This window comes from Eschrichtius robustus, chromosome 11, assembly GCF_028021215.1.
Source record: "Eschrichtius robustus isolate mEscRob2 chromosome 11, mEscRob2.pri, whole genome shotgun sequence".
Classification (NCBI taxonomy): domain Eukaryota; kingdom Metazoa; phylum Chordata; class Mammalia; order Artiodactyla; family Eschrichtiidae; genus Eschrichtius; species Eschrichtius robustus.
This window is the reverse complement of record NC_090834.1, coordinates 30,557,981-30,573,978: the sequence shown is the minus strand read 5'-3', so window position 1 is coordinate 30,573,978 and position 15,998 is coordinate 30,557,981. Positions and strand designations below refer to the sequence as shown.

Here is a 15,998-nt window from a genome sequence, read left to right as displayed (position 1 = left end):
ACCACTCAAACACCCTATCAAGGGGATAATGACCAGCATACACTGAAGAAAGAGGTGGCAGACATTGATACTAAAAACAGCCCTCACACACACACACACACACAAAATTAAACCTATGGAGGTTATATAAGGATGTTCCCATATAAAAATAACCCTCCAAGACAGTCTGAGCATCTGGCATCAGGAGGAAGAACCCCCAGAGCATTTAACCTTGAAGGTCAGCAGGGCTTGAGGACAGGAGCTCCACAGGGCTGGGGGAAACAAGTACTCCACTCTTGGAGGGTGCACACAGGGTCTCACATGCACTGGGACTGAGCACAAAGCAGTACCTCCATAGGAACCTGGGTTATACCTACCTAGGTGTCTTGGAGGGCCTCCTGGGAGGGCGGGGGTTGGCTGTAGTGCACCATGGGGCAAGGACACTGGTATCAGAGGCTCCAGGGAATATTAATCTGTGTGAGATCTCCAAGAGGTCCTCATTTGGCACCAAGACCTGACCCCACCCAAAAGCCTGCAAGCCCCAGTGCTGGAATGCCTCAGGCCAAACAACCAACAAGACAGGAAAACAGCCCCACCCATCAGCAGACAGGCTGGCTAAAGTCATACTAAGCTGACAGACACCCCAAAATACACCACTTGACATGGCCCTGTCCACCAAAGGGACAAGACCCAACTCCACCCACCAGAGGGAAGGCATCAGTCCCCCCCTATCAGGAAGCCTGCACAAGCCCCAGGACCAAATTCACAAACCAGGGGGCAGACACCAGAATCAAGAGGAACTAACACCCTGCAGCCTGCAGAAAAAGACCACAAACACAGTAAGGCAGACAAAATGAAATGACAGATAAATATGTTGCAGATGAAGGGGCAAGATAAAAACCTACACGATAAACTAAATGAAGAGGAGATAGACAATCTACCAGAAAAATAATTCAGAGTAATGATGGTAAAGATGACCCAAGATCTTGGAAAAAGAATGGAAGCACAGATTGAGAAGATACAAGAAATGATTAACAAAAAAAAAAAAAAAAATAGAAGATTTAAGAAACAGACAAACAGAAATGAACAACACAACAACCAAAAGGAAAAATACACTAGAAGGAATCAATAGCAGAATAAGTGAGGCAGAAAATGAATAAATGAGCTGGAAGACAGAGTGGTGGAAATCACTGCTGTGGAACAGAATAAAGAAAAAAGAATAAAAAGAAATGAGGACAGTCTCAGAGACCACTGGGACAACATTAAACACACAAACATTTGCATTTTATGTTTCCCAGAAAAAGGAAAGAAAGAGAAAGGGCCTGAAAAAATATTTGAAGAGATTATAGTCCAAAACTTCCCTAACATGAGAAAGGAAATAGTCACTCAAATCAAGGAAGCACAGAGAGTCCCATACAGGATAAACTCAAGGAGGAACATTCCAAGACATATATTAATCAAACTAACAAAGATTAAATACAAAGAAAAAATATTAAAAGCAACAAGGGAAAAGCAACAAATAACATATAAGGGAATTCCCATAACGTTATCAGCTGATTTTTCAGCAGAAACTCTGCAGGCCAGAAGGGAGTAGCATGATATATTTAAAATGATGAAAGGGAAAAACCAACAACCAAGAATACTCTACCCAGCAAGGTGCTTATTCAGATATGACATAGAAATCAACAGCTTTACAGATAAGCAAAAGCTAAGAGAATTCAGCAACACCAGAACAGCTTTACAACAAATCCTAAAGGAACTTCTCTATTCAGGGGAGATAAAGAGGCCACAATGAGAAACAAGAAAATTACAAATGGGAAAGCCCACTGGTAAAGGAAAACATACAGTAAAAGTAGGAAATCATCTATACACAAATAGGATATTAAAACAAGCAACCATAAGAAGAGGAGGGTACAAATGCAGGAAATGGGAATGCATTTGAAATTAAGAGACCAACAACCTAAAACAACCTTGTGTATATATATATATATATATATATATAGACTGCTGTATCAAAACCAAATTGGAAATGGAAACCAAAAAAGTACAATAGGTACACATACAAAAAGGAAAAAGCAACCCAAACACAGCACTTATGATGGTGATCAAACCACAAGAGAAGGGAACAAAAGAGGCACGGAAGGGACAAAAACAAACCCAAACAATGAAGAAAATGACAATAGTAACATACATATTGATACATATATATTGATAATTACCCCAAATGTTAATGTACTAAGTGCTTCAACCAAAAGACATAGATTGGCTGAATGCATACAAAAACAAGACCCATAGGAACCTGCTGTATGGGACAGGGAGCTCAGCTCGGTGATGACCTACATAGATGGGATGGAGAGTGGGAAGGAGGTCCAAGAGTGAGGGAATATATGTATACATATACCTGATTCACAGTGTTGTACAGCAGAAACTAACACAACATTGTAAAGCAATTATACTCCAATAAAAAAAAATAAAAACCACAAGACCCATACATATGCTATCTACAAAAGACCCACTTCAGACCTAGGGATGCATACAGACTGAAACTGAGGGGTTGGAAAAGATATTTCATGCACATGGAAATCAAAAGAAAGCTGGAGTAGCAATACTCATATCAGATAAAATAGACTTAAAGACTGTTACAAGAGACAAGGAAAGACACTACATAATGATCAAGTGATCAATACAAGAAGAAGATATAATAGTTGTAAATATATATGCACCCAACATAGGAGCACCTCAATATATAAGGCAAATGCTAACAGCCATAAAAGGAGAAATTGACAGAAACACAATAATAGTGGGGGACTTTAATACACCACTTTCGTCAATGAACAGATCATCCAAACAGAAAATCAGTAAGGAAACAAAAGTCTTAAATGACACATTAGACCAGATACACTTTGATATTTATAGAACACTCCATCAGAAAGCAGCAGAATACACTTTCTTCTAAACTGTACATGGAATATTCTCATGGAAAGATCACATCTTGGGTCTCAAATCAAGCCTTGGTAAGTTTAAGAAAATTGAAATAATATCAAGCATATTTTCTGACAGCCCTATGAGATTAGAAATCAATTACAGGAAAAAAATGTAAAAAACACAAACACATGAAAGCTAAATAATATGTTAATAAACAACCAGTGGATCACTGAAGAAATCAAAGATGAAAAAAAAAAAAACAAAAACCTAGGGACACGGCAATCCAAAACCTATTTGATGCAGCAAAAGCAGTTCTAAGATGGAAGGTTATAGCACTAGAATCTTGCCTCAGAAATATCTCAAATAAACAACCTAACTTTACACCTAAATCAACTAGAGCAAGAAGAACAAACAAAACCCAGAGTTAGTGGAAAGAAAGAAATCATAAAGATCAGAACAGAAATAAATGAAATAGAAATGAAGAAAACAATAACAAAGATCAATGAAACTAAAAGCTGGTTCTTTGAGAAGATAAACAAAATCGATAAACCTTTAGCCAGACTCATCAGGAAAAAAAGGGAAAGGACTCAAATCAAGAAAACTAGAAATGAAAAAGGAGAAGTTACAATTGACATTGCAGAAATACAAAGGATCATAAGAGACTACTACAAGCAACTCTATGCCAATAAAATGGACAACCTGGGAGAAATGGACAAATTCTTAGAAAGATACAACCTTCCAAGACTGAACCAGGAAGAATAAAAAATATGAACAAACAAATCACAAGTAATGAAATTGAAACTGTGATTAAAAATCTTCCAACAAACAAAAGTCCAGGACCAGATGGCTTCAAAGGTGAATTATACCAAAGATTTAGAGAAGAGTTAACACCTATCCTTCTCAAACTCTTCCAAAAAATTGCAGAGGGAGGAACAGTCCCATGCTCGTTCTACAAGGCCACCATCACCCTGATACCAAAACCAGACAAAGATATCACAAGAAAAGAAAGTTGCAGGCCAATATCACTGATTAACATAGACACAAAACTCCTCAACAAAATACCATCAAACAGAATCCACAACACATTAAAAGGATCATACACTGTGATCAACTGGGATTTATCCCAGGGAGACAAGGGTTCTTCAATACTTGCAAATCAATCAATGTGATAAACCATATTAACAAATTGAAGAATAAAAACCATATGATCATCTCAATAGATGCAGCAAAAGCTTTTGACAAAATTCAACACCCATTTATGATAAAATCTCCCCAGAAAGTGGGCATAGAGGGAGCTTACCTAACATAATAAAGGTTATATACAACAAACCCACAGCCAACATCATTCTCAATGGTGAAAAACTGAAAGCATTTCCTCTAAGATCAGGAACAATACAAGGGTGCCCACTCTCACCAATATTATTCAACATAGTTTTGGAAGTTTTAGCCATGGCAACCAGAGAAGAAAAAGAAAAGGAAACCAAATTGGAAAAGAAAAAGAAAAGTATAAGAAAACAGTAAAATCACTGTTTTCAGATGACCTGATACTGTACATAGAAAACCCTAAACATGCCACCAGAAGACTACTAGAACTCATCAATGAATTTGGTAAAGTTGCAGGATATAAAATTAATATGCAGAAATCTCTTGCATTCCTATACACTAACAATGAAAGATCAGAAACAGAAATTAAGGAAACAATCCTATTTATCCTTGCATCAAAGAGGATAAAATACTTAGGTATAAACCCACCTAAGGAGGGAAAAGACCAATACTCAGAAAACAATAAGATAATGATGAATGAAATCAAAGATGACACAAGCAGATCAGATGGAGAGATATACCATGTTCTTGGATTGGAAGAATTATTACTATCAAAGTGACTATACTACCCAAAGCAATCTACAGATTCAATGAAATCCATATCAAATTACCAATGGCATTTTTCACAGAACTAGAACAAAACATTTTACAATTTGTATGGAAATACAAAAGACCCTGAATAGTCAAAGCTATATTTAGAAAGAAAAACAGAGCTGGAGGAATCAGACTCCCAGACTTCAGACTATACTACAAAGCTACAGTAATCAAGACAGTATGGTACTGGTCCAGAAACAGAAATGTAGATCAATGGAACAGGATAGAAAGTCCAGAGATAAACCCATGCACTTATGATCAACTAATCTATGACAAAGGAAGCAATAATATACAGTGGAGAAAAAACAATCTCTTCAATAACTGGTGCTAGGAAAACTGGACAGCCACATGTAAAAGAATGAAATTAGAACACTCCCTAACACCACACAAAAAAATCAACTCAAAACAGATTAAAGGCCTAATTGTAAAGCTGGATACTATAAAACTCTTGCAGGAAAACATAGACAGAACACTCTCTGACATAAATCACAGCAAGATCTTTTCAGTCCACCTCCTACAGTAATAAAAATAAAAACAAAAATAAACAAATGGGACCTAATTAAACTTAAATCTTTTGCACAGCAAAAGAAACCATAAACAAAATGAAAAGTCAACCCACAAAATGGGAGAAAATATTTGCAAATGAAGCAATTGACAAGGGATTAAACTCCAAAATATACAAACAGCTCATGCAGCTCAATATCAAAAAAACGAACAACCCAATCAAAAAACAAACTTAGGGTTACTTGGGGGGAAAAGGGGAGAGGGACAAATTGGGAGATTGGGAATGACATATACACACTATTATACATAAAATAGATAACTAGTATGGGCTTACTGTATAGCACAGGGAATTCTTCTCAGTACTCTGTAATGACCTATATGGGAAAAGAATCAAAAATGAGTGGATACATGTATATGTATAACTGATTCCCTTTGCTGTACAGCAGAAACTAACACAACATTTTAAATCAACTATACTCCAATGAAAATTAAAAAAAAAAAAACCCTGGATTGGGCCCCTTGGGAAAAATAGATTGGTAGGAGGGGAAGAGCAGGTGGGCGTATAAAACAGAGGGGAGTTAACATGAGGCCAACTTGGCTCTGGTTGAAAACTAACCAAGGAGTGGAGTAGAAAGTAAACAGTGACAGTTAGTGCATCTGTTGGCCTCCAGCTGTTTTCCTTTTCAGCTATAAATAAGATAGGTTGTTTCTGGTACTGGGCAGCTTGCAAGGTGTCAATATTGCACAAATTAACCCCAACCTCTCAGGAATAAAATTTGCACCTGCATGAAAGTGTGATTATGGGACATGAATAAGAATGGAAATGAGAACCCTATCATAGCTCCCTAGTTCACAAATATTGTTTGAAATAACTGTAATTCTCACAGTGAATGTCTCTGACTGAAGTTCTGTTGAAACATTTCTGGGATTATCTAAACATTTCATTAAATTGAATTGTTTTATTAATTAAACATGTAATACTCATACAGCAACTTTTAAAATACTGGATATCACCAATGCTTTAATTGTGCAAAGCTGTGCAAGCTTCAGAATAAAGCTGCTTCTGCTATCTTGAAAAAAATAATAATAAAATAAAATGGTTTACCTGTGTTTCATACACAAGTCACTAATTTACAAAGAATTATTTTAGAAGATATTAAAATACTAAAAACAATTCAATTTTTTTCTTTAATGAAAAAAGTATATGAAAATATTATGTTGTGTTGTTACCTTTGAGGACACCAATGAGGCTACAAAGCTGCTCATTAGTAACTGTCATTAGAATTTCTCTAATTAAAGAAATTTTCAGTTTCACAAAATAAGAATTTTAATTTCTAGTACAGAAATAAAGTTGTACTTTTTAAAATATCCGATTACTTTTTCCTAAAATTTCTTAGTTTCTAATTTTCTAAACATTCCTAAAAAACATTCATAGAAAAAAATTAATGTAGCAGAAGGAAAAGTCTCTTGATGTTGTTTTGTCCTTATTCTTTTTATCATAATAAAATATTGCTATATCCATAGGCAGGTGAGAATTATCTAAGTATTCTGTGGTATCAGAGGTATCTAAAAACAGAGATTTTGCCTAGAAAAATCTTACCTGCTTTTCAGGACTACGAACCAATCTACTCATAGAAAATCATTCTCACCAGTTGAGGCACCTAACAGTCTATCATGAATTCTTACAAATCATCAATAAATTAAGTACATCTAAATTCTTTGAACCAAAATAATTTTCTTTCTTATGTTAAAGTATTCTTTTTAGAAATATATGTAAACTATTAGTTTGTCTCATAACATTGTCATTCTCTTTGAGGGGATTATAGCATAGTAGTTTTCTGAACAAGATATAATGAAATGATTGGTCATTTATACAGTGGGATTGAAATTAGAGGGTTGTTTTTTTTTTTTACTTCAACCACTTAATTTTTAGTGTGGCTTATGAATTTCTTCTAATTAGGATAAATCACTTTCATAAGAAAAGCAATATTATTTTCTCAACATGTTTCCACATGGCATTATGCTAGAATAGTTAAAATTCTGTTTTTAAAAATATGATCATTCAGTAAAGTTAAATTGGTTTTCTCATATTTCCTTATATCTTCACAGATTGTGAGTGTTGGAAAGCATGTTAAAGGCTACCATTATATCATTGCAAACTTGGTAAGAACTCTTTATTTTCTATTTTTCATAAGAATTGCTCAGACATTCAAGATTATGTTAACTGTGCCTTGAAATAGTGCTCTATTATTAAACTATATTACTTACTAAGCTTTTTATAACACATAGGCTAGTACTCTTATGTGTCCACAAAAAAATTAATGGTCAATCTAAGAAAGAAATGGAAAATTTTATTTAGGCCTACCTGAGGATTATAACCTGCTAGATAGTCTTTCAGAAAGCTCTGAGGACTGTTCTGCCCATTAGAGGTCAAAGCAATGAGATTTTCTGCACAACTTAGAGGTCAAAACATAAGTTTTTGAGATAAAGGGTTATGAATCAAAGTAACATATTGACAGTTTACATAGTCCAACAGGCAATAGTGGGTCATTGTGATCCCTTACAGGACTGAGAAAGGAATGTTATCTCTTAATCTCCTAAGTAGTTACCTTGCTGGTGCCAGGAGAAAATTGCTTCTTTTTTTCTTTTTCTTTCTTTTTTTTTTTTTTTTGTGAGTAGGCATTCCTGGGTCTTCTAAGGGGATTTAGCTAATGTATTAATGTATAATGCAGATGCACAGAAAAGGGGGAGGAGGTGGTAGCTCAAATGGTGAAAAAATTTTATGTTAAATTTTTCTTGTCTTTCCTTAAAAACAATTGTATTTCATTAATCACAGTGATCATTATATTTCTAATTCAATATATTTTGGTGCAGATAAGCTTGATATCTGCCATAGTGACCTTTAAAGCTAATTATAATGTTTGTTTTACTATGATATTACTTGGCAAATTAGATAATGGCCTTTAGTCTGTGTGAATGATAAATGTGCTACTCTATGGATGAAGATTGCCAATACTTAGGGGTATTACAAAAATGATTAAAACTGATGACCCATGTTTTTTAATTTTATGAAAAACAAGCTTGAAATGGCTATTTAAGAAAGTTTTTGTTAGAAGTAATCCAAATTATTTTAATAGTGTCAACTTTTCACATATATATAGATGTTTATTGTACAAGATACAGGCATTAGTATAAAATTCTTAAAGGTGTAAGTCAAGTCCTTTTAGATTTCTTGGCAAGGCTCAAGTATTTCTTGTTAACTTTGCAAGTGTGGGGGAAAACTGACCATACAGAGGGCCATTCTCCTTGATTTATAAGAGTACCCTGATAAATAGGGCAGTATCAGATCTGCCCTAAGGGCTTGATCTCAAAAGTGGTTTATCCTAGAGAAGTTAAGACTGTGTTCTCCTTTTTCTCTTTTCCCACCACATATTTCTTTGGTGAGGATCTTGCGCTCAAAGCAGGGAAAGAACAAAAGGCTGCAAAACAGATTCATATTCATCCACTCTTTTCATGTGGCAAGTGGGCCATCACACTTTGAGACAGGAATTTTAAGTCTTTAATGAACTAGGTTTCACTATGGAGTTGAGATACTAAAATGCAGTGTAAACTGTAAAGTCTTATTGTGTTGTGTTTCTTGCATAAAGTATAATTTTGTTACTTAATATTATCATGAAAATACTGAGAAATTTTTACTTGTTTTTTCCATTGCTTTTAGTAGGCCTGTAGTCTGGATGTTTTAACATATTTTATAAAAATATAAATCTTAAAGCAAATATATCCTGATATTAATCTCCATAAGAGAAAAAGAGAGACATTTATTGATGTGACTTATAATGTCACAATGGCATTATGCAAGGAGACTCTAGCAAATAGAAGGTTTTAATACCATTTATTCTTTCCAAACAATGGAATTCAGAAGGAAAAAAAAAAAAAGACAATATGTTACAGATTATCATGCCAGAACGGAATTGCTGGCATTGACATACCAATACAAAATTAAAAGAATTAATAGTTATAATATCCTAATGGCTATAACAGCCTGTATTAGACAGCCTTAGTAGATGGCATCACTTTCAAGTTATCTACATAATGACTAAGTAACAACGTATGAAGTAGAAAAGACTGATTTAGTTGGAGGGATTACGATGGAGACAAGGGAAGCTCTTGAACTCCCTTCCTCCCACAGACACACATACAGAGCAATTCCTCTGAGAAAAATCCAGAAACTAGCTGAGCAACTCCTACACATCGGGCAGCTGAGAAAACACCCACACAGAAATGGGTTGGCAAGGGTGAGACACACTCTTTCCATAAACACTACTCCCAGCATAGTGCCATACAATCAGAAGGGAATCCCCAACTCTCAGCTTCTACATGAAGAGCAAAGGATTTGGACCACATGTTTAGCACCTCAGTTTTTAAGGCTGCCACTCAAGAGAGAGCCCCTCAAAAACACCTAGGTCCAAAAGCCAATGGGGCATGCATCCACATGACCACAATGGTGTGAAACTAGAAATTAATTACAAGAAAAAAACTGGAAAATCTACAAATATGTGGAGATTAGCCAAATGCTCCTGACAACCATTGGGTCAAAGAAGAAATCAAGAGTGAAATAAAAAAGTACCTTGAGACAAATGCAATTGGAAATGGAAACATACCATACCAGAACATATGGAACACACGTAAAGCAGTTCTAAAAGGGAAGTTTATAGAAATAGATGCCAACATTAAATCAAAATAGAGAAATCAAATAAAGAACTTTATACCTCAAGGAACTAGAAAAATGAGAACAAACTAAGTTCAAATTTAGGTGAAGGAAGGAAATAACAAAGATCAAAGTGGAGATAAATGAAATAGAGACTAAAAAGACAATAGAAAATATCAATGTAGGTAGTTTTTGGAAAAGATAAACAAAATTGACAAATCTTTAACTAGACAAAGGAAAAAGAAAACTTTTAAAAATCATAAAGGTAAGAAGATCAATTGCAACTAATACCACACAAATACTAAAGAGCATAAGAAACTACAATGAACAATAATGCCCACAAATTATATACCCTAGAAGAAATGAATAAATACCTAGAAACATAAAACATATCAAGCATGAATTATAATTAAAAGGAAAATCTGAACTAACCAATAACAAGAGAGGAGTTTGAATCAGTAACCAAATCACTCCCTCACAAAAAAGTCCAGGACCATATGGCTTCATGGATAATTTCTACCAAACATTTAAACAAGAATAATTACCAAATCTTTTAAAATTATTCCAATAAATAGAAGCAGAGAGAACACTTCCAAATTAATTTTCAAGGCCAACATTACACTGATACCAAAGCCAGACAACGACACTGCAAAAAAAGTAAATTTCAGACTGATTGTTGAACATAAATGCAAAAATCCTCTACAAAATATTAACAAACCAAATTAAACAGTACATTAAAAGGATCGAATGAAGATCATATCAAGATCAAGAGGGATTTGTCCAGAGATGCAAGGATGGTTTGATATTGGCGAATTGACCAATGTGATGCACCACATTACGAAAAGAATAAAAATCATATGATCCTCTCAATAGAGGCAGAAAAAGCTTTGACATAATTCACATCATCTCATGATAAAAAAATCTCAAGAACCTGAGTATAGAAGGAACATACTGCACTATAACAAAGGCCATGTATGACAAGCCCACATCTAACATCATACCTAATGTTGAAAAGCTGGAAGCTTTTCCTTTAAGATGAGGATGTCTTCTCTCACCACTATTTTTCTTTCTTTCTTTCTTCCTTCCTTTCTTTCTTTCTTTCTTTCTTTCTTTTTTCTTTCTTTCTTTCTTTCTTTCTTTCTTTCTTTCTTTCTTTCTTTCTTTCTTTCTTTCTTTCTTTCTTTCTTTCTCTCTACAAATGACCCAATTTCGTTCCTTTTTCTGGCTGAGCAATATTCCATTGTATATATGTACCATATCTTCTTTATCCATTCATCTGTCAATGTGCATTTAGGTTGCTTCCATGTCCTGGCTATTGTAAATAGTGCTGCAATGAACATTGGAGTATGTGTGTCTTTTTGAATTATGGTTTTCTCTGGGTATATGCCCAGTAGTGGGATTGCTGGGTCATATAGTAATTCTACTTTTAGATTTTTTAAGGAACCTCCATACAGTTCTCCATAGTGGCTGTATCAATTTACACTCCCACCAACAGTGCAAGGGGGTTCCCTTTTCTCCACACCCTCTCCAGAATTTGATGTTTGTAGATTTTCTGATGATGCCCATTCTAACCAGTGTGAGGTGATACCTCAGTGTAGTTTTGATATGCATTACTATAATAATTAGTGATGTTCAGCAGCTTTTCATGTGCCTCTTAGCCATCTATGTGTCTTCTTTGGAGAAATGTCTATTTAGGTCTTCTGCCCATTTTTGGATTGGGTTGTTTGTTTTTTTAATATTAAGCTGCACGAGCTGTTTATATATTTTAGAGATTAATCCTTTGTCCATTGATACATTGGCAAATATTTCTCCCATTCTGAGGGCAGTCTTTTCATTTTGTTTGTACTTTCCTTTGTTGTGCAAAAGCTTTTAAGTTTCATTAGGTCCCATTTGTTTATTTTTGTTTTCATTTCCATTATTCTAGGAAATGGATCAAAAAAGATCTTGCTGTGATTTATGTCAAAGAGTGTTCTTCCTAAGTTTTCCTCTAAGAGTTTTATAGTGTCTGGTCTTACATTTAAGTCTCTAATCAATTTTGAGTTTATTTTTGTGTATGGTGTTAGGGAGTATTCTAATTTCATTCTTTTATATGTAGCTGTCCAGTTTTCCCAGCAGCACTTATTGAAGACACTGTCTTTTCTCCACTGTATGTCCTTACCTCCTTTATCAAAGATAAGGTGACCATAGGTGTGTGGGTTTATCTCTGGGCTTTCTATCCTGTTCCATTGATCTATATTTCTGTTTTTGTGCCAGTACCATACTGTCTTGATTACTGTAGCTTTGTAGTATAGTCTGAAGTCAGGGAGTCTGATTCCTCCGGCTCCTTTTTTTTCCATCAAGACCACTTAGGCTATTTGGGGTCTTTTGTACCTCCATACAAATTTTAAGATTTTTTGTTCTAGTTCTGTAAAAAATGCCATTGGTAATTTGACAAGGATTGCATTGAATCTGTAGATTGCTTTGGGTAGTAAAGTCATTTTCACAGTCTTGATTCTTCCAATCCAAGAACATGATATATCTCTCCATCTGTTTGTATCATCTTTAATTTCTTTCATCCGTGTCTTATAGTTTTCTGCGTACAGGTCTTTTGTCTCCCTAGGTAAGTTTATTCCTAGGTATTTTATTCTTTTTGTTGCAGTGGTAAATGGGAGTGTTTCTTTAATTTTTCTTTCAGATTTTTCATCATTAGTGGATAGGAATGCAAGAGATTTCTGTGCTTTAATTTTGTATCCTGCAACATTACCAAATTCATTGATTAGCTCTAGTAACTTTCTGGTGACATCTTTAGGATTCTTTATGTATAGTATCATGTAATCTGAAAACAGTGACAGTTCTACTTCTTCTTTTCCAATTTGTATTCTTTTTAATTCTTTTTCTTCTCTGATTGCCTTGGCTAGGACTTCCAGAACTATGTTGAATAATAGTGGTGAGAGTGGACATCCCTGTCTCATTCCTGATCTTAGAGAAAATGCTTTCAGTTTTTCACCATTGAGAATGATGTTTGCTGTGGGTTTGTCATTTATGGCCTTTATTATGTTGAGGTAGGTTCTCCCTATGCCCACTTTCTGGAGTTTTTATCATAAATGGGTGTTAAATTTTGTCAAAAGCTTTTTCTGTATCTATTGAGATGATCATATGGTTTTTCTTCTTCAATTTGTTAATATGGTGTATCACATTGATTGATTTGCATATATTGAAGAATCCTTGCATCCCTGGGATAAATCCCACTTGATCACGGTGTATGATCCTTGTAATGTGTTGTTGGATTCTGTTTGCTAGCATTTGTTGAGGATGTTTGCATCTATATTCATCAGTGATATTGGTCTGTAATTTTCTTTTTTTGTAGTATCTTTGTCTGGTTTTGGTATCATGGTGATGGTGGCCTCATAGAATGAGTTTGGGTGTGCTCCTTCCTCTGCAATGTTCTGGGAGACTTTGAGAAGGATGGGTGTTAGCTCTTCTCTAAATGTTTGATAGAATTCACCTGTGAAGCCATCTGGTCCTGGACTTTTGTTTGTTGGAAGATATTTAATCACAGTTTCAATTTCATTACTTGTGATTGCTCTGTTCATATTTTCTGTTCCTTCCTGGTTCAGTCTGGGAAGCTTATTCCTTTCTAAGAATGTGTCCATTTCTTCCAGATTGTCCATTTTATTGGCATTCAGTTGCTTGTAGTAGTCTCTGAGGATGCTTTGTATTTCTGCAGTGTCTGTTGTAACTTCTCCTTTTTCCTTTCTAATCTTATTGTTTTGAGTCCTCTCCCTCTTTTTCTTGATGAGTCTGGCTAATGATTTATCAATTTTGTTTATCTTCTCAAAGAACCAGCTTTTAGTTTTATTGATCTTTGCTATTGTTTTCTTTGTTTCTATTTCATTTATTTCCCCTCTGATCTTTATGATTTCTTTCCTTCTACTAACTTTGGGTTTTGTTTGTTCTTCTTTCTCTAGTTCCTTTCGGTGTAAGGTTAGATTGTTTATTTGAGATGTTTGTTGTTTCTTGAAGTAGGATTGTATTGCTATAAACTTCCCTCTGAGAACTGCTTTTGCTGCACGCAATAGGTTGTGGATTGTCGTGTTTTCATTGTCATTTGTCTCTAGGTGTGTTTTGGTTTCCTCTTTGATTTCCTCAGTGATCTCTTGGTTATTTAGTAACATATTCTTTAGCCTCCATGTGTTTGTGTTTTTTACTTGTTTTTCCCTGTAAGTGATTTCTAACCACACAGCATTGTGGTCAGAAAAGATGCTTGATATGATTTCCATTTTCTTAAATTTACTGAGTCTTGATTTGTGAACCAAGATGTGATCTATCCTGGAGAATATTCCATGCGCACTTGAGAAGAACGTGTAATCTGCTGTTTTTGGATGGAATGTCCTGTAAATATCAATTAAATCTCTCTGGTCTATTGTGTCATTTAACGCTTGTGTTTCTTTATTAATTTTCTGTTTGGATGATCTGTCCATTGGTGCAAGTGAGGTGTTAAAGTCCCCCACTATTATTGTGTCACTGTCGATTTCCTCTTTTATAGCTGTTAACATTTGCCTTATGTATTGAGGTGCTCCTGTGGTGGCTGGATATATGTTTATATTTGTTATATCTTCTTGTTGGATTGATCCCTTGACCATTATGTAGTGTCCTTCCTTGTCTCTTGTAACATTCTTTATTTTTAAGTCTATTTACCTGATATGAATATTACTACTCCAGCTTTCTTTTGATTTCCATTTGCATGGAATATCTTTTTCCATCCCCACACTTTCAGTCTGTATGTGTCCCTAGGTCTGAAGTGGGTTGCTTGTAGACAGCATATATATGGGTCTTGTTTTTATATCCATTCAGCGAGCCTGTGTCTTTTGGTTGGAGCTTTTAATCCATTCACGTTTAAGGTATTTATCAATATGTATGTTCCTATTACCATTTTCTTATTTATTTTGAGTTGTTTTTGTAGGTTCTTTTCTTCTCTTGTATTTCCCACTTAGAGAAGTTCCTTAAGCATTCATTTTAGAGCTGGTTTGGTGGTGTTGAATTCTCTTAGCTTTTGCTTGTCTGTAAAGCTTTTGATTTCTCCATCAAATCTGAATGAGATCCTTGCTGGGTAGAGTAATCTTGGTTGTAGGTTCTTCCCTTTCATCACTTTAAATATGTCATGCCACTTCCTCCTGGTTTGTAGAGTTTCTGCTGAGAAATCAGCTGTTAGCCTTATGGGAGTTCCACTTTATGTTATTTGTCATTTTTCCCTTGCTGCTTTTAATAATATTTCTTTGTCTTTACTTTTTGCCAATTTGATTACTATGTGTCTTGGTGTGTTTCTCCTTGGGTTTATCCTGTATGGGACTCTCTGCACTTCCTAGACTTGGGTGGCTATTTCCTTTCCCAAGTTAGGGAAGTTTTCAACTATAATCTATTCAAATATTTTCTCGGGTCCTTTCTCTCTCTCTTCTCCTTCTGGGACCCCTATAATGCGAATGATGTTGCATTTAATGTTGTTCCAGAGGTCTCTTAGGATGTCTTCATTTCTTTTCATTCTTTTTTCTTTATTCTGTTCCACAACAGTGAATTCCACCATTCTGTCTTCCAGGTCACTTATCCGTTCTTCTGCCTCAATTATTCTGCTACTGATTCCTTCTAGTGTATTTTTTCATTTCAGTTATTGTATTGTTCATCTCTGTTTGTTTGTTCTTTAATTCTTCTAGGTGTTTGTTAGACATTTCTTGCATCTTCTCAACCTTTGCCTCTATTCTTTTTCTGAGGTCCTGGATCATCTTCACTATCATTATTCTGAATTCTTTTTCTGGAAGGTTGCCTATCTCCACTTCATTTAGTTGTTTATCTGGGGTTTTATCTTGTTCCTTCATCTGGTACATAGCCCTCTGCCTTTTCATCTTGTCTATCTTTCTGTGAATGTGGTTTTTGTTCCACAGGCTGCAGGATTGTAGTTCTTGTTTCTGCTGTCTGCCCTCTGGTGGGTGAG

At 35.1% G+C, this 15,998-nt stretch overlaps 1 protein-coding gene across 3 annotated transcripts in view; it reads left to right on the top strand.

Moving 5' to 3' along the window:
- GRIA4 (glutamate ionotropic receptor AMPA type subunit 4) overlaps positions 1 to 15,998 on the top strand; it is a 526,394-nt gene that overhangs the window by 381,386 nt on the left and 129,010 nt on the right. For all 3 annotated transcript variants that reach the window (XM_068554257.1, XM_068554258.1, XM_068554259.1), the window contains exon 5: positions 7,435 to 7,488. In XM_068554257.1, coding sequence (XP_068410358.1) covers positions 7,435 to 7,488 — 54 coding nt within the window. The remainder of the gene's footprint in view (positions 1 to 7,434; positions 7,489 to 15,998) is intronic.